Source organism: Limanda limanda, chromosome 6 (genome assembly GCF_963576545.1).
Source record: "Limanda limanda chromosome 6, fLimLim1.1, whole genome shotgun sequence".
Classification (NCBI taxonomy): Eukaryota; Metazoa; Chordata; class Actinopteri; order Pleuronectiformes; family Pleuronectidae; genus Limanda; species Limanda limanda.
In genome coordinates this window covers 26,873,166-26,889,676 of record NC_083641.1, presented here as the reverse complement: position 1 = coordinate 26,889,676, position 16,511 = coordinate 26,873,166, and the positions used below count along the sequence as shown (strand labels likewise).

Sequence of the window (16,511 nt, the reverse complement as noted above, 5' to 3'; positions counted from 1 at the left end):
CATTAAACCCCAGAAGAAGAGGAAGAGGGCGGAAGTGTGGCCGTGCTGTGGATAGAAGAAGAAGCAGCAGCAGCCTTTAAAGCTTTAAAGCGATACAAACAAAATACAACAACAACAGTTAACACGTCCCGTCGAATCGGTGTCACAGTTCGATTCCCGTTCACATGGCGGCTGTGAGCAACAGAATGTACGGAGCGTGTTTCCAGGCTGCTCGGGTGGCGACGGGACTCCGGGCGACGAGGCTGCTGCAACACAGAAGCCTGAGAGTCAGCGTGAGTCCACACAAAACACACACAGACAGACACACAACACACAGACAGACACACAAACCGTCAACGCAACCCAGGGACCGAAGCTGGGTTGTGACTCGCCGGTGACGCATTGTGTACAGCAGCAGGTCAAGGGCATTGCACACAGAGAGAAGCAGAACTAGAACAGATCAGATGAATTAGCTTAAAAATGTAATAAAAATATAATGTAGTTAATTAAAACACCGTGCAGCTGTCATACGTCATCACGTTGTCTTTTAAATGCAGCGCTGCACACTCGTCTCTTCATAGTTTGTCATCCCTTGAAGTCAGTGTCTTGTTGGTATATTTACTAATCAACTGTGTATTGCAGTATTTTATTGTGTATCATTTACTTTCTTGCCATTTTAATTATTCATATCCGTTTATTTGCTCCGTATTGCTTATTAAAATAGCTCAAGTAGAATGTACTAGAAAACTGTACATACTACACAAGTAAATAGCACACAATACACTTCTAGGATACTCAAAGTACTGGAGTACACAGTAAAGTACTCACAATAACAAGCCTATAAACTGTGATCATAGGTCGGAGTGTGACATACTGAAATAAACTTTGAATATAGGATGTGCAGATGAAGTTAACACAGAGTAATTAGAGAGTTTAATGTCTCTGAAGTGTTTTAATTCACTTCTTTACTTAACCCCTCATTTCTCCTCTTTGCGTGTCGAACGCGAAGCCATCTTCAGCCGGGTTAGCTTGTTAGCTTAGCTGTCGACCCCACAGAGGAAACACAGGCAGACACACACAGTTTGTTCTACTTGTGGAATCAAACAGACGTCGCCACTTGTTTTAGTGTGTGTACGCGTGTTTTTGTAAGAATTCAACGTGTAGCTTGACCTTGTGTTCGCCGCTGGGACGCTCCGAAGCTAACGCGGCTAATGCTAAAGTTAGCTAGCCTCGTTCCTATTGGTCGAGGACAGGGGTGTGTGGGGGGTGAAAGTGGAAATCTCGTTTTAAATCAAATGTGCAGAGAAATAAACGTCGCAGCTGTTTTTATTCGTTTGTTTCTTTTCCAGATGTTCACACTGAGCTCTGAATTTTCTTAATGGATCAGATTGAAGCCACATTTACTCATTTTTAATTATCTCTATGTTTATTAAATTGGCTAAAACCTATTTGTGAGGGTGCAATGTGAAATTGTATGTTTATCACTTTGCTGGATACAATTTCATGTTCTGCTCTTTTCACTTTATATAGTTTAGCCCACATGGGACCATCTATTACCTGTGTTCCCCATTTCCAGCCCATGTTTATTCTGGGTTGCCCCAACATCTTATATCTTATAACAGAACTTAGCACAACAACATTTTTCCCTGTAAAGTGAATTTTCTATATCAAAACATTTGATTTGATATTCAAATAAATCCTGAGTTCCTTCTCAACTAATTTCCTGTGTTAATATCAAAGCCTTCACGCATAGTGGAATAACTCATCCATTGAGGATATAAAAATGGCTAACTGGTTAAAAGGGTTTCTTCTCTAGAATAGAAATTATGAATAAACAGATTGTATCCGTTGCTACACAGTTTATAATTTCCACCTAAAAGAGAACAACACTATTATGTTATTATCCCAATTGTCAACAATGCATATTATCATTATTATAACTAAAGATAAATGGTGCTGTATATTCTTAATACCTGTGTAGTGCTGACATTTTCCATGTCAATGATCCCAGAAGTTTTGGGAAGTCTTTAAAACAGTAAATGAGAGAATATAAGAGTCAGTTTTTCTGGATGTCATCATTAAGACCAAGATGAAGCCGTATTGGCGGAGTCAATGTGCCACAACCAGAGTGTTGTTGTCAATCGCTTGTCTTCCATCTTTCAGGCCGTGCACCGGCAGCAGCCCTTCGACTCATCGCCGGACAAGCCTCAGTTCCCTGGAGCGTCTGCTGAGTATGTGGACTCGCTTGAGTTTATCCAGCCCAATGTGATCTCTGGGATCCCAGTGTACCGGGTGATGGACAGGCAGGGAAATATCATCAACCCCTCTGAAGACCCTCAGGTACAGTCCGTCTGCACACGACCCGGTTTACTTCATGTGGCACTCTAGTGTGTACTTCATGTGTTGTTTTGTGCGTTTGTTCCCCACTCAGCTCTCCAAAGAGACGGTTTTGAACTTTTATCAGAAGATGACTCTGCTGAACACGATGGACCGCATTCTCTACGAGTCTCAGAGACAGGTGCGTTTTTTTTCCTCTTGCTTTTCCTTGTTTCACCACGGAATCGGCTGAACAGGTTTTTTTCTGAAACAGGGACGGATTTCGTTCTACATGACCAACTACGGTGAGGAGGGGACACACATTGGCAGTGCTGCTGCTCTTGACCCCAGTGACCTGGTCTTTGGTCAATACAGAGAAGCGGGTACGTATCAAACTGTGTGGATTTGAATAATTTAACTTGATTAAGTTCCTTTTTATTTACAAAGTTACTTTTTCAATTCATTAAACCTTGTTTTTGTAGTGATCAAGCAATTTATTGGAGTGTATTACAAATGGGCACCATCCCCTTTAAACCACAATGACCACAAATTCATCCATAAATATGTTACCAACTTTGGCATGAAGGATGGAATAATAAATCATCATCATCATCATAAACTCTGTACAAACCACTTCTGCTGTGCACGCAACACGTTTTCTATTGTCGCCCCCCTTCACCAGACCCCCATATTATCTGAAGATACCTTCCTAAGTAATTAAAAATCCATCTCCATTGTTGAGTTATAAAGAGTACACACACTACAATACAATAGAATAAGAATGGAATTTTTATTAGTTTTTCTGGTTTTTCCGGTTGTAACAGCCGCCTCAGGACTTGAATCTTGTTAATTTAGAAAAGCAGAACAGAGTTTCTTTTTTAATAACGTTAACCTTTATTTATTTTTCCACCTGTTTGGTAAGAGTTGTTGTGACCAGGAGCTCAGCTGCGTTAAAGAGCTGATCAGAGTCAGCAGCGGTTGTAGCTCAGCTCCGAGCTTGTTTGTTTTAGCAGGTCTGCTGCTGCTCGCTCTGGTGAATGATTATATCTGAGGCGAACAAAGCGTTGATGCAGTCAGTGAATCACATGACGTGTCTACAGCTTCGGTCATTCAGAATAATCCCTGTCTGTCTATATCAGCAGATCACATCAGACAGTATCACAGGCTCTTCATCGCAAACAATATATATTAATGCAGAAATGGATAAGATAATGACTTTTTATCAAAAGTTCTATCCAGTTCTCGGCATGCTTTACATGAAATAAGACAAAATGCATTAAAACATATAAATATCATTTCTTTATTCAGGAGTCTTTATGTTTGTTATGTTGTTGTCCCTCTCTCCCCCCTCAAATATCTTCCTGCCACCATACACACTTTAGATAGGTCTCCATGACATCCCAACTACTCTCTCACCCTCTTTACCCTTCATTGAATCATTGCTTTGCTTTTCTGCATTTTGCCCACCCCCAGTCATTTGAATAACCCGTCGTTCACCCCCTTCCATGGACTCTTGGTATTGAGACCATTAGGTTTTCTTGTTTTGAGGTGAATTGTGTTAAAACTCCTAATGTTTCCCTACAGGAGTGTTGATGTATCGTGGTTTTCCTCTGGATATGTTCATGGCTCAGTGCTATGCTAATGCTGATGACCTCGGCAAGGGTCGTCAGATGCCTGTCCACTACGGCTCCAAAGACCTGAACTTTGTCACCATCTCCTCTCCTCTGGCCACTCAGATTCCTCAGGGTGAGTGTGTGTTAACTTCTCTGGTTAGTTAAGACATAAATAACACCTATAAACATCTATTCACACCGCATGTGTGTGTGTTTCAGCGGCTGGAGCTGCATATGCAGCCAAGAGAGAAAACACCAACCGCGCTGTCATCTGTTATTTCGGAGAGGGAGCCGCCAGCGAAGGGGACGCACACGCTGGCTTCAACTTCTCTGCCACCTTAGAGTGCCCAATCATTTTCTTCTGTCGTAACAACGGCTACGCCATCTCCACCCCCACCAACGAGCAGTACAGAGGGGACGGCATCGGTAAGAAGCCCTGGTGCGGTTTTCTACAAAATCTAGTTTTACGACCCTAATCTGCTTTTATCAACACTTCCCCTTTGTGTGATCGAGCAGCTGCTCGCGGTCCAGGCTACGGAATGCTGTCCATCCGGGTCGATGGCAACGATGTGTTTGCCGTGTACAACGCAACAAAGGAAGCTCGCCGCAGAGCTGTGGCCGAGAACCAGCCTTTCCTCATCGAAGCAATGACCTACAGGTTGGTTGAGTGGTTTTGAATGTTCTGCTTACACAACCACAGACGGCACAAAAACCTGTTTATGGCATAAAGCTCGTCGTCCTTACTGATTCATCACTATTAGAAATATTAATAATAATTTCAAACTGACAAAACTGTGTAGTCTGATGTGGGATTTCCAAAGAGGAACATGATTTGTACAATATTACACAAAAATTAATATATATATGCAAATAACTGGTTGAGTCTATCTGTGAATTTTACAAGACTACGTGGATTTATCTCTCCACCTCTCTATGAATTGTATTATGTATAGCATTGATATTTTAGAGGGTCAGTGAAGTGACAGGACTTGGTAGCACAGAGCGAAAAATCTCCTCGGCCCGAACATGTTGTTAAGGAAAGTTAATTGCAGATCTGATCTTATTCCAGAATTGGGCACCACAGCACCAGCGACGACAGCTCGGCCTACCGCTCAGTGGACGAGGTGAACTACTGGGACAAGCAGGACCACCCCATCTCCCGGCTGAGACACTACATGACGGCCCGGGACTGGTGGAGCGAGGACGACGAGAGGAGCTGGAGGAAGCAGTCCCGTAAGACGGTGATGGAGGCGTTTGAGAAGGCTGAGAAGCGCCTGAAGCCCAATCCCGAACTCATGTTTACCGACGTGTACCAGGAGATGACGCCCAACCTGGAAAGGCAGAGACAATCCATGTGGAGGCACGTGCAGCAGTACAAGGAGCACTACCCACTTGACCAGTATGTTAAATAATTACCCTGACATGTCCAGGTTTCCCTATGTGATGGTTAAACTTTGGAGTGGGTCAGTATTGAGACTGTTTCTTAAAGATGTAGTTTTGATATGACGTGTCATTCCTTTCTGCAGATTGTACTTCATACCTCTGGGTTTGGTGCCTTCAGTTAGTAGACTTACAGTTTTCTATGAACATTAAATCACACTTTAGTTTCAACCCCCCGGTTCTTCAATTATATATAAACACAACCACACAAATCAAGCAATAAATGGTGGAAGTTTACCTCTGTTCTCTCCTCTCTCTCCTGTGATCATGGTGTTTATCAGGTTTCCTTTTGTGACACTGTGGCAACTGATTTAAAAATGTGTTTAAATGGTTTTTAGAACTCACAAATGTCTGATGGGTGTGAATAATGCTGTTACAGACAACACTAATCCCAGAACTACACACCCATCTAGCTCCTGTTACATATTTGGTGTTTTGTGGAAAATAAACAAAAGTAGTAATTTAAAATTGTCTTGGTTTATTTTGTTCATTTAAACCCGTAGAGTGTTTTCCACTTAAATGTGAAGTATCTTGACAAATTACAGATAACAGACAAAAATAATAAATGCTTCTTCAGTAATTTAAGTTCAAAAATATTTTGACCTGTTAAAAATATAACTTCAAAAGACGTTAACAGCTATTTGGTGTTTTCAAGTCCTTGGAAGATTTCAACGATACAATTCCTTGTGCTGCTGCTTCATCTTAGAGGGCAAAGCTCTTTTGTGGCTTTTGCTCATGGGTAGTTCAACATGTCAACAGGGGGCTGTTAATGCCCTTCCACAGCTTCTTCATCTGCGTTGGCGAGCGCTGGTGGATCATTATAAGACCTTTATGGACACACAAATTCCCACGATCCTGCTCCTTGACGTCAAAGGTCTGAAAGCCTGGGTGTGCCTCAGGATAAACTCCCAGTGCCTGAGCGCACATCCCAGTGTAGACATCATCGATGGGGAAGAAGGGAATGAAACGAGAAACATAATATAGAGACTTCAGCAACTCTCCAGAGACGACAAAACCACCTCCACCAGCATAAGCAGGGTACGGGCCATCATAGAAGCTCATAGGAATGTAGTATTTGTTGTTGGGGTCCCTATGGGGACTTGCTGTCCTTATGACGTGTCCAACATACAAGTGAGATGCATGAGAAGCCTGCAGAGAATTCAGGAATCTGAGCATTGCTGGTGTGTTGACAAATACATCATCATCCCCACTGAAGATGAAGGAGGCCTGAGGACAGTTTGTTAGTGTCCACTGGAGGAAACTATTCCCTTTCAGCGTCAGGTTAAAAAAGGATTCTTGGAAATCCCACTGCAAAATGTCCCCGAAGTGTTTGGCCTCCAATGAGACCAATGTGCTGAGGTCGATGGCGTCCGGCGGGGGGGTACCCAGGAGGAACACGGTGCGGACCCTCAGGCCCCCCCGATACACCTTCTCTTTGCCCCAGGTGTCCCGCACCGCCTGTCTCCCCTCAAAGTTCCCGGGAGTTGTCTTGATGGCGAACAACAGGAAGGTTTGGTCGTTTCCGTCCTCTGGACCTGAGCTGCACTTGCTGGGTTGATCGATGAGGACTGGAGAGGCGCTGCAGTTCATGCCCTGCAAGAAGTCCTGCAACAAGACAGGGTAGGAGGCCAGGTCGTCCACGTTGGTTTGCAGCCGCTCCCCATTCGTCTCCCTGCAGTTTGACCAGTCTCCTCTGAGAGCCAGTTTCCCCTGGTCCAGAATGCTAAGGGCCAAGTACAGCAGGCGGTTCCAGTACGCTCCATTTTTAGGGATGGTCTTCCTGAGGTCTTCAGACACAGACACATTGAGCACATCAACAGGGTCAGGCTGCGTGAAGCTTTCCTGCTCGGAGGATGGCGTTTTCACACCGCTGTCGTGGACCTCGGTGCTCAGAGGCTTCAGTGGATCCTGGTGGCTCAGAGGCTTCAGTGGATCCTGGTGGCTCAGAGGCTTCAGTGGATCCTGCTGGTTCAGAGGCTTCAGTGGATCCTGGTGGCTCAGAGGCTTCAGTGGATCCTGCTGGTTCAGAGGTTGATCCTGGTGGCTCAGAGGCTTCAGTGGATCCTGGTGGCTCAGAGGCTTCAGTGGATCCTGGTGGTTCAGAGGCTTCAGTGGATCCTGGTGGCTCAGAGGCTTCAGTGGATCCTGCTGGTTCAGAGGTTGATCCTGGTGGCTCAGAGGCTTCAGTGGATCCTGGTGGTTCAGAGGCTTCAGTGGATCCTGGTGGCTCAGAGGCTTCAGTGGATCCCGCTGGTTCAGAGATTGATCCTGGTGGCTCAGAGGCTTCAGTGGATCCTGGAGGCTCAGAGGCTTCAGTGGATCCTGGTTCAGAGGCTTCAGTGGATCCTGGTGGCTCAGAGGCTTCAGTGGATCCTGGTGGTTCAGAGGCTTCAGTGGATCCTGCTGGTTCAGAGGTTGATCCTGGTGGCTCAGAGGCTTCAGTGGATCCTGCTGGTTCAGAGGTTGATCCTGGTGGCTCAGAGGCTTCAGTGGATCCTGGTGGTTCAGAGGCTTCAGTGGATCCTGGTGGCTCAGAGGCTTCAGTGGATCCTGCTGGTTCAGAGGCTTCAGTGGATCCTGGTGGCCAAGAGGCTTCAGTGGATCCTGGTGGCCAAGAGGCTTCAGTGGATCCTGGTGGCTAAGATGTTGATCCTGGTGGCTGTAGGTGGTCCCCAGGTGAAAGGATGAGAAGAAGATGGTAAACAAAGTGAGGAGGAGAACCACGGCACTGAAGGCTTGGATGCATCTCATTGCCATATTAAACTGTGTGGCTCCTTGTAACGTAAGCTGGTCCTTGTGGTTGTGGTGTTGTCGTCTTCAGGTTACACACTGACTCTGCCAGGAGGCGACACGCTCTCCGTACCTGCCGACACAAGATTGAATACTTGACAGGACGCCTTTGTGTAAATGAATACATCACAAACGTGTCAGCCTTTAGCAAACTTGAAACTCAATAGAACTAATCCTCACAATTTCAATAGGGCCTCCCATCATTCAGTGCTCGGGTCCTATATAGTGATTAACAATAAATATAAGTTAACATTACAATGATATGAACATGTTATACTGTCAAATTGGGATTAAAGATCTGAGCAGACGCAACTAATTCTGATAGAAATCCTCTTGACTTAATTAAATATATTTTTTAAGCTAGATGTGACAAAGTAGTTATGTCAGTTTGGTACGATTGGTCAATTTAACAAATCACAATAATGATTTTCCTTTCATTCTTGGAAACTTATAAACAAATCAGGTGTTAGACAAGTCTGAGCCTTTCACAGTCATATCAGTGTTTCTCTTTGCTGATATGAAAACTTTTATGTGATCAAATAATCGATGCAAAGATGTGAATGAAAACATTGTATTCTATTTGTATTATTAAGTAAATAAAGTTGATCAATGACATTTCTTGGTCATACACATGTTGCCTAGTAACATGAAACTCACGTTAATAAGTAATTTACAACATGGCTGTGTTTATACTCTCACACCCTGATAATTATTAGATGTATAAAAGTCTTAAAGTGGACAAACACAGGTAAATAACATAAGAAATTATGTTTGCATAACCGTGGTTTGTGACATTGAGTTTATGGAGCATAAATATGAAAAAAACATCTCCTATTTACTCTGTGTTAATATGTACAGCTAAAAAAAGCGGAAACTGTTGCTTCGTTCAAAGAAAAAAGGAACTCTGAACGTGCAGCAGGTGATTACAGCTGCACTTGAACACACCTTCTCTCTGGTGACTCATTAGAGGCAAACAGGCGCAGGTCAAAAGTCCTGAGAGACCACGCTCTTGAAAAATAAATGAGGAAGGCACCTGCGGTCTGGGGAATCACGAAACACATGCGAGTCCCTTTATATCACACCTTGTCGTGTGAGTTAAACATGTAAGACGCTTTCTAGGATCAACACAACTAGGATGTAAAGTTTGACATTTGAAAAAACAGCCAAGACTTAGTAAAAACCCAGAATTACAAAGACTCCTACGAAGCAGGTGAAACCTTTGATCTGCAGGTGGAAAATAAGATCAAACCAGTCACAAAGACGACAATTTATCATTCAAGTTTCATTAAAAAAAACTTACTAATCCAAAGACGAAGCACCAGAATAAATGAGTATTCAGTAGTCTGCCAGTCCCCAAAGCTGCATAATCTGTACCCGTGCCCGTGTGTCCTCTAACGCAACTGAAGAGGTGATGTGAGAACAAGCAGGTAGATGACGTCAGCTGATCCCTTTACAAACAGCCAAGCCACGCCCAGTGGGAGGATGTACTCAAGACAGGTTTATTTAATCATTTTGACAGGAAACATCACTGATTTACAAATCATTTAAGACCAAACTGTCTATTCACATAATCATCACCAGGATACATGAGCATAGTTTTCAGATCAGTAAACTTCCTTTTTTTCTTCACTGTATTGCATCTCGGTGCAGGCTGTTAGAACGTATTTGTACAGCCTGGTTGGTTAAGACAGAAAAACAAAACACTTATCAGTCAATAACAAAAACAAAACTTGAAATATCTCCCATACGGTGGCAAACGCTCTTTAGTTTTCTCATTAAGACCAAACCAGGCAAATGTTTAAAGGTTTATTTTCACCTTCTTTTGTGGAATTAAAGTACTTTAAGTGGAAGTTACAAAGACAATTAGCAAATTCATCGATAACGCTTATATTATTATTATTATCTCTTTTTCAGCAAATGTAGCTGTTTGCGTCCTGAGAACTTGGCGGTATAAGGCAGAGGGGGTTTAACTTCAGGAGCTCCTGGCCTCTCTGCTGGGAGAGGAGCCCTGCAGCTGAGATGAAGTGCGGTTTCAATTAGAGACGCTCTGATATGACCCAGGTTTCCAAAGGACCAAAAACCAATTTGACCGCTTCTGTCCAAACGGGCATGTTGGTCAGTTTCCTTGGATTCTAAAGCACATTCTGAAAAATATATATCTCGCAGGTCGAAGTGTTAATAAGTTGGCATCCTCTCATTCATCTATACATTAATGAAAATAAAATGAAGTCTTTATTTTGTAAATGTGCTGGTATGAGTATTTGGTATTGCAGCCCAATTATGAAACTTTTTAAATAAAACTGGGCCAATACACTTATCATAACGATAAACTAACATACTGTGTGCTGAGTGCACTCAGGTAAATAGTGTTCATAACTATAAAGAGCAAACATCTTGGAGCATCGAGTTGAGCAGATTAAAAAAGGCAAGAGAGAATACTGCAGATGGTACGAAGGAAAACAGTATTTGCGAAGATGTATAAGGTCTAATGTTCAAGATTTTTTTAAGATATGCTTCTAGAAAGGAAGTGAAGGGCTCGAGGCAAAAACGAAGGATGCAAGCTTGTTGTTGAGAGCTTTGGGGGGCCGGGGGGGGGGGAGTCAGCGAAGGTCGCTCTCGTCGTCCTGTATGGTTTTCTTGATGCGGAGAAGCATGGTGGTGAGCCACTGGTCCAACCGGGAAATGGTGTCGTATTCTTTCACCTGAGAAACGGAAAGTTAAACATCGTCAGTTTGATTCCAAAGGTTGGAAAAACACCTCAATAAAGAGAAATATGCATTAGGTTACATGGTGAGGTTTTTTATTACACAATAGAGAAAGTACCCGCTCGTCAACTGACATTATGATTCTCAGACCAAAGACTCACTAAAGCATATAGACCCCGAACACTTAACTAAACCTGGATTTTAAAACTAATTGCTGCAGAAACTAAAGGAAAGCTTGATCACAAACTTCGGCTAAAATGTCTTTCTTCTGCTGAAAGAAAACCGTTTCCTCACCGAATCAGTGTAGGCCTCCACATTCTGTTCTTCAAAGGCATCCAGCAGTTTCTGTTTAGATAAAAACAGGACTATTTTTGATACTGTACATCAGAGATCATAGAAAACACAACATGCTGACGGCCTAAGAAAACCTGGTGGTGAAATAGGTTTAAGATGATCAGATAGTGATCAGATAGAGCTCGACTTCATGGAAGTGGGTGATCTGCTCGGAACTCAACAAGCCCAGGAGGTTTACAGGGACACAAAGGGAACACAGGGAACTCAAGTGGGAATGAAACTGTGTCGTAAATCCACACACAACAACAACATGAGTGTGGAAATAGTAATCCTGGCAGCTAACAGCCACTAGACAGTAGGCACACAAAGCAGTCGTGTTATTAATGACACATGTGGATGGAGTGATGATGAGACCAATTGAAAAGCAAACAAACAGATGATGCAGCGTCACAGACAACTGCCATCTTCTTTTATTCTTTTCCATCTATAATTGTTTGTTGTTTTCATTAAAGGATGATATAACACGAGCTGGACAGAGCAAATGTCATCTTATTCAATGTGGACACAATTTTCCAAGGTAATATAAAATCTAAACAAAACAATTCTTACTGCAGTCAGAGGTGTTGTGTGCTCCACTAAACTGACTTGTGTATCTGATGTTTAGATTTTAAATACCCACCTTCACCAGTTTGTATTCTCTGGAGTCTGAGAAGGCCGGGAACATTTCTTCGTACTTCTGCACAGCGAGCTGAGAAACAAAAGAATGAATATTAGAGCAGAGGCTCGTGCTACAGCTGCTCTGTGTGTGTGTGTGTGTGTGTGTGTGTGTGTGTGTGTTCCACTTCTGTGCTACAACAACTTACTTTTGCATTCAGCATGTCTACACAGAAGTGACAGAGCGCTGCCTTGAAGAAGTGATCCTTGGCACTGTATTTCAGGAGCGTGCTGTCCATCGCGTGGGTTCCCACCTGAAATCACAAGTTACAGTTCAGGGTTTGTTTTGTTTTTACGGCCCCTGGTGCCTCGGATGTCCCGGTGAAACCACATGCTCTCACCTGCTCGTAGATCTCGATAGCTTTCGGGTACTGCTCCAGCTGAGCTGCGTAGGTTGCTACTTTCAGAAGGCACTTGTTTGCAGAACTAAACAAACACAAACAAGACAATTCTCAGTTCAAACACATCCACGGGAAGGATATGATTATTAAAAAAAGATGTATTAGGACAACAAATTCATGAGATATATACAATACGCAAAGAGAAAAGCAAAGAGGAAATGTTACTCGTTTAAAATATTCACCTGGTGGATTCTTCCCCTTTGTAATAATCTGCTGCCTGTTCATAATGAGCAATGGCCTGGAATGGACAGAAGTAGTAAATAGAGCGTTACCATGATTTTATATGACAGTTTAAAACAGAGGCAAACAATCTGATTTTGATTTAATATATAAAATGACATCATCTGACCTTGTCGATGTCCACCAGCTCCGTCTCGTATATCTCAGCGATGGAGATGTGGTGTTTGGCTGCGATGGTGAAGCGGCCCTGGAAGCAAAGAAAGAAAACATGAGAAGAGATCAACAGAAAGAGTTATATTTCACATAAGTAAATACGATGCTAAACATAAAAAAAGTCATATTAAAATGTTAAAGACTCACCATATCTGTGTAGATCTCAATAGCTCGGTTTAAGCAGTTTATGGCCTCTGTTGAGAAAAATAACTACATTAATACAAAGGTACATGACTGTTGTTATTCAGTGAATTAAGTCAATGAGGGAACTGAATTTAAAAATGAGGTTAAATTACAAGATAAACAAATTAGAAGAAACTAGTTGTGGAGGTCTGAGGTGTTGACACAGGTATTGATTTGTTAACTGCAGAGTCGTGAATAATTCTCTTAAAGCTCTCTATTTAACCCGCCATGACCATCTTATCTTTGCTGGTATGTACATGTTCACCTGGAGCTGGTGAAGCAGCTCGTAAAAGGAGCATTTCACGTGAAACCTCAACAGTTGCGTAAAGTGAAGGTGGAGTTGAGGAATGCTTACCTTGCGGATCTGCTTTTTTGAAGGCGTTTCCAGCGTCTATGAAGTTGGTCGCTGCGTCGTGTTTGCTCTGCATCTGCAGGTGGAGGCGAGCGGCCTGGGAGAACGCGTTTCCTGCAGCTGAGGAGAGAATGTTGCATTTCAGAAGCTGGAGGATCTTTTACAGTCGTAAAGAGAGAAAAGGAAAATCATCACGCTCATTCATTTAAATTGTAAAACTCATCTTACCGCACCAATTTTTGGCCATTTTGAACATGTTGGCTGCCCTCACATACATGTCACAGGCCTCTTCCAGCTTGGAGGAACCCCTGTGAGACAGAACACACGTTCAGTTTAACATTAACTTCTTAGTCACACTCTTAGGTCATACAGATATCAATTATGAAAAGTAGAAGTTCAGAAAGTTGCATCATTTCCCTCCCAGTTGCAATCTTGTGCAATGTAATTACAAAAAACTTGACGAGACAATAGTTAATTAAACATAACGTCAAAAATCACAAAAAGATGACGATGTTCGAGGCCCTTTAACGTACACCTGATCTGGGATTAAGTTGCATATTTAAATTTAGGATTGACTGGTGCACACATGCATTTCTTCAGTCTCACCTCATATATCTGGTTAATTATTAACAATCTATATTCACTGTTCAGGACATTGATCGGGATCAGAAACAATGCTGTTGGCCAATCTTAGTGTGTGTCTATGGAGTTCATAGATTTGCTCCAGAGGTTGGCCAACAACCTTTAAAACAAAAAACTGAGACTTGAGATGCAGAAGCTTTTATTGTGATAATCATGGTATAAAATGAGGATGGAACATGTATTAATTTTACTACATGCCACTAACTTTGTGTTTTTTCCATCCCATTGTCCCTCTTTCTCTCTTGAGCTGCAGGAATGAGACAACAATTATCCTTATATTAACATCTTTACATCCATCACTCTTATTGTTTTCATTACAACAACGAGTCTGGTAGAGATGGAACCCGATGGTGACACAACTGTCCTCTGGTCTGTCCTCTCTTCCGTCCACAGTGAGTCTGGTTCTAACGGGTTTCTCCCAGTTTGTCTCCACTGGAACCACAGATCTGCTGGTTGTGGTCTCGATCTTCTATGTGAAGAACCTTGAGATAATGTGTGTTATTGTATTTGGTGGTGCAGGTTTGACTTCCGGGCAGCAGGGTTCATGCACATTTTGACCAATGGATTTCCATGACTTTTCCATGACTTTAAACCAAATTTCCATGACCAAACATTGTGAAATCTCGGTGTATACATGAAAAAGTGACAACATTAAGTATTTAAGCTAACAATGAGAATTCCAAAGCATACAGTATATCTTAAATGACACAAATGAAAGAGAGACAATAGTTTGATTGAGATCTTTGTCTGTTGTAATGCATGACATGTACTTTTCTATTTGTAGCCAAGCATGTTTAAAACTTCACTTCCCACCTGCTTCCCCACAAAACTTTTAAGTTAGTATGAGAGCGTATGCCTGCTTATATTTTGAGCATATTTCTTTTAAAAGCATATGAATTATTTAAAAACTCAGCGTAAATGAACGACATGAAAATAATTGTATCTGGTGGCGAAGGTTTGGGTTTCAGGTTTCAATAACTTTAAACCAAATTTCCATGAACAAACATTGTGAAATCTCAGTGTTTACATGAAAAAGTGACAACATTTTGTATTTAAGCTAACAATGAGAATTTCAAAGCATACAGTATATCTTAAATGACACAAATTAATAGTCAATAGTGACCATAGTTTAAATCTACACATCCCTGGCATAGTGCATTATCCGGCCTGCTTCCCCACCAAACTTTTAAATTAATATGAGAGCGTATGCCTGCTTATATTTTGAGCGCATCTCTTTTAAAAGCATATGAATTATTTAAAAACTCAGCGTTTAATGAACGACATGAAAATATGAATATAACAAATTTCCATGACTTCTCCAAATGCTTTCCAGCTCTTTTTAATATTAATAAGTAGAAGTAATCCATTGTTATCTGCACAGGTGGATAGTTGTGTGGGGGGGGGGGGGACGTATTGTAAACAAATGACCTATTGTAAACAAATGTGCCTGACAAGCGACGTGGGGGTGACCTTGCCCAACCTGCCCATGTGGTGGCGCTACAGCTGCATCGCTTCCACACAAACATTTAGCAGAAATTGCCCCATGTTTCCTTTAATGTCTGACACCAGCACGTTAGCTAGAGGAGGACTTAGCATTAGCATTAGCATTGGATTGAGACTCTGACACTTCCTGTTGTGATCCGGAACAAAACTCAAATGTCCTCCTCAAGGGGGACAATGAGTTTTAACACTTTTTTAGTTTGGGACACTTTGTCTCCTCTCGTCTTCCTGCTTCGTGTCCCCCCGGGGGACTTGACACCGTCAGCAGCCGGAACCCGAACCCGACTCACCCGAACATCGCCCCGAAGAACGACGACGAGGACCGCATCTTCTTGTCCGCCTCCGCCATCAGGGCCGTGGCCTCCTTCTCTTTCCCGCTGTTGTCCATTTTTGTGTGTTTTTGTGTTGCCTCGCCGCTGTGTGGAGGACGGAAACGAGGAGAGACAAGTCCAACGAGCCCGGGCTAACCAGTGCTAATGGCTGCTGGCGACGCGTCACAGCCCTCACCTCTGTCATGTGACGCGGGGCGGCTGCTGCTGCTGCTGATGCGTTCAGGCGCTCCAAGGAAAAAGAGCCACCGTGTATGGTTGTTGTTGTTGTAAAATAAATAACAGCTGCTTTAGATTAGTGTCCTAACCGCCATATGTTAACCACTTAACAACTGCACTAAACAACCTATAAGCTTAATGTATTGTAAAAAAAACTAACAACATCTAAATTATATCATGTATTTCTTCATCAATCTGTAAGGGGTAAATCTCCGATAACACTTGAGGGCATCTTATTGTAAACATAATAGTGAGTCTATGATGCTGATCATCATCCGTTTATCCTTTTATCTGATTTATAAAGCAATTCGAAACATCACATGGTCAGTCACTTCACAAATATCCCAAATAAATATGTCAACACACAGTAGTTAATATTATATATTTATTACCAAATATGGTATTTTATTGCTATTTGTTTTACTATCAGAATATTTAGCCTACATCATTTATCTTTCTGAGATTTTTTTCGGACTTCTTTTTTTTATTTATTTACATTTTTGTTCACAAATAGACAATAACAGATACAGAAATCATGGCTATACAACACAAGGACGGTACTTCAGAGGTGGTAAACAAAATATATACTATAAAATAAACAATCAGTCGTTCATAACGGTGCTTCTTTGCTCTCCTTAGAG

The 16,511-nt window shown here is 42.2% G+C and overlaps 3 protein-coding genes across 3 annotated transcripts; 1 reads left to right on the top strand and 2 right to left on the bottom strand.

Annotated features, from left to right (window-relative positions):
* On the top strand, window positions 1-5,816 carry bckdha (branched chain keto acid dehydrogenase E1 subunit alpha). Its single transcript, XM_061073097.1, has 8 exons — window positions 1-272; window positions 2,143-2,319; window positions 2,411-2,497; window positions 2,570-2,678; window positions 3,880-4,041; window positions 4,128-4,334; window positions 4,425-4,566; window positions 4,978-5,816. The coding sequence occupies exons 1-8, from the start codon at window positions 165-167 to the stop codon at window positions 5,318-5,320; spliced, it is 1,335 nt and encodes a 444-aa protein (XP_060929080.1). The 5' UTR covers window positions 1-164; the 3' UTR covers window positions 5,321-5,816.
* Window positions 5,817-6,092: 276 nt separating this feature from the next.
* On the bottom strand, window positions 6,093-8,099 carry b3gnt2l (UDP-GlcNAc:betaGal beta-1,3-N-acetylglucosaminyltransferase 2, like). Its single transcript, XM_061072596.1, has one exon. It carries the CDS (start codon window positions 8,097-8,099, stop codon window positions 6,093-6,095), a length of 2,007 nt encoding a protein of 668 aa, XP_060928579.1.
* A 1,514-nt stretch (window positions 8,100-9,613) lies between these two features.
* On the bottom strand, window positions 9,614-15,821 carry napab (N-ethylmaleimide-sensitive factor attachment protein, alpha b). The gene is made up of 11 exons (XM_061072762.1): window positions 15,613-15,821; window positions 13,409-13,488; window positions 13,184-13,300; window positions 12,793-12,839; window positions 12,602-12,679; window positions 12,435-12,490; window positions 12,193-12,277; window positions 12,001-12,105; window positions 11,817-11,885; window positions 11,138-11,188; window positions 9,614-10,840 (listed from the first exon to the last, which is right to left on the bottom strand). Exons 1-11 carry the CDS (start codon window positions 15,708-15,710, stop codon window positions 10,739-10,741), a joined length of 888 nt encoding a protein of 295 aa, XP_060928745.1. The 5' UTR covers window positions 15,711-15,821; the 3' UTR covers window positions 9,614-10,738.
* Window positions 15,822-16,511: the final 690 nt, after the last annotated feature.

Coding starts and splice junctions, on each gene's coding strand:
- bckdha (XM_061073097.1), top strand. CDS start 165: ATGGCGGCTGTGAGCAACAGAATGTACGGAGCGTGTTTCCAGGCTGCT. Junction 273..2,142: donor ACAGAAGCCTGAGAGTCAGC/GTGAGTCCACAC, acceptor TCCATCTTTCAG/GCCGTGCACCGGCAGCAGCC. Junction 2,498..2,569: donor TCTACGAGTCTCAGAGACAG/GTGCGTTTTTTT, acceptor TTTCTGAAACAG/GGACGGATTTCGTTCTACAT.
- napab (XM_061072762.1), bottom strand. CDS start 15,710: ATGGACAACAGCGGGAAAGAGAAGGAGGCCACGGCCCTGATGGCGGAG. Junction 12,491..12,601: donor AGCTGGTGGACATCGACAAG/GTCAGATGATGT, acceptor TGTCCATTCCAG/GCCATTGCTCATTATGAACA. Junction 11,189..11,816: donor GAGAATACAAACTGGTGAAG/GTGGGTATTTAA, acceptor TTATCTAAACAG/AAACTGCTGGATGCCTTTGA.
- b3gnt2l (XM_061072596.1), bottom strand. CDS start 8,099: ATGAGATGCATCCAAGCCTTCAGTGCCGTGGTTCTCCTCCTCACTTTG.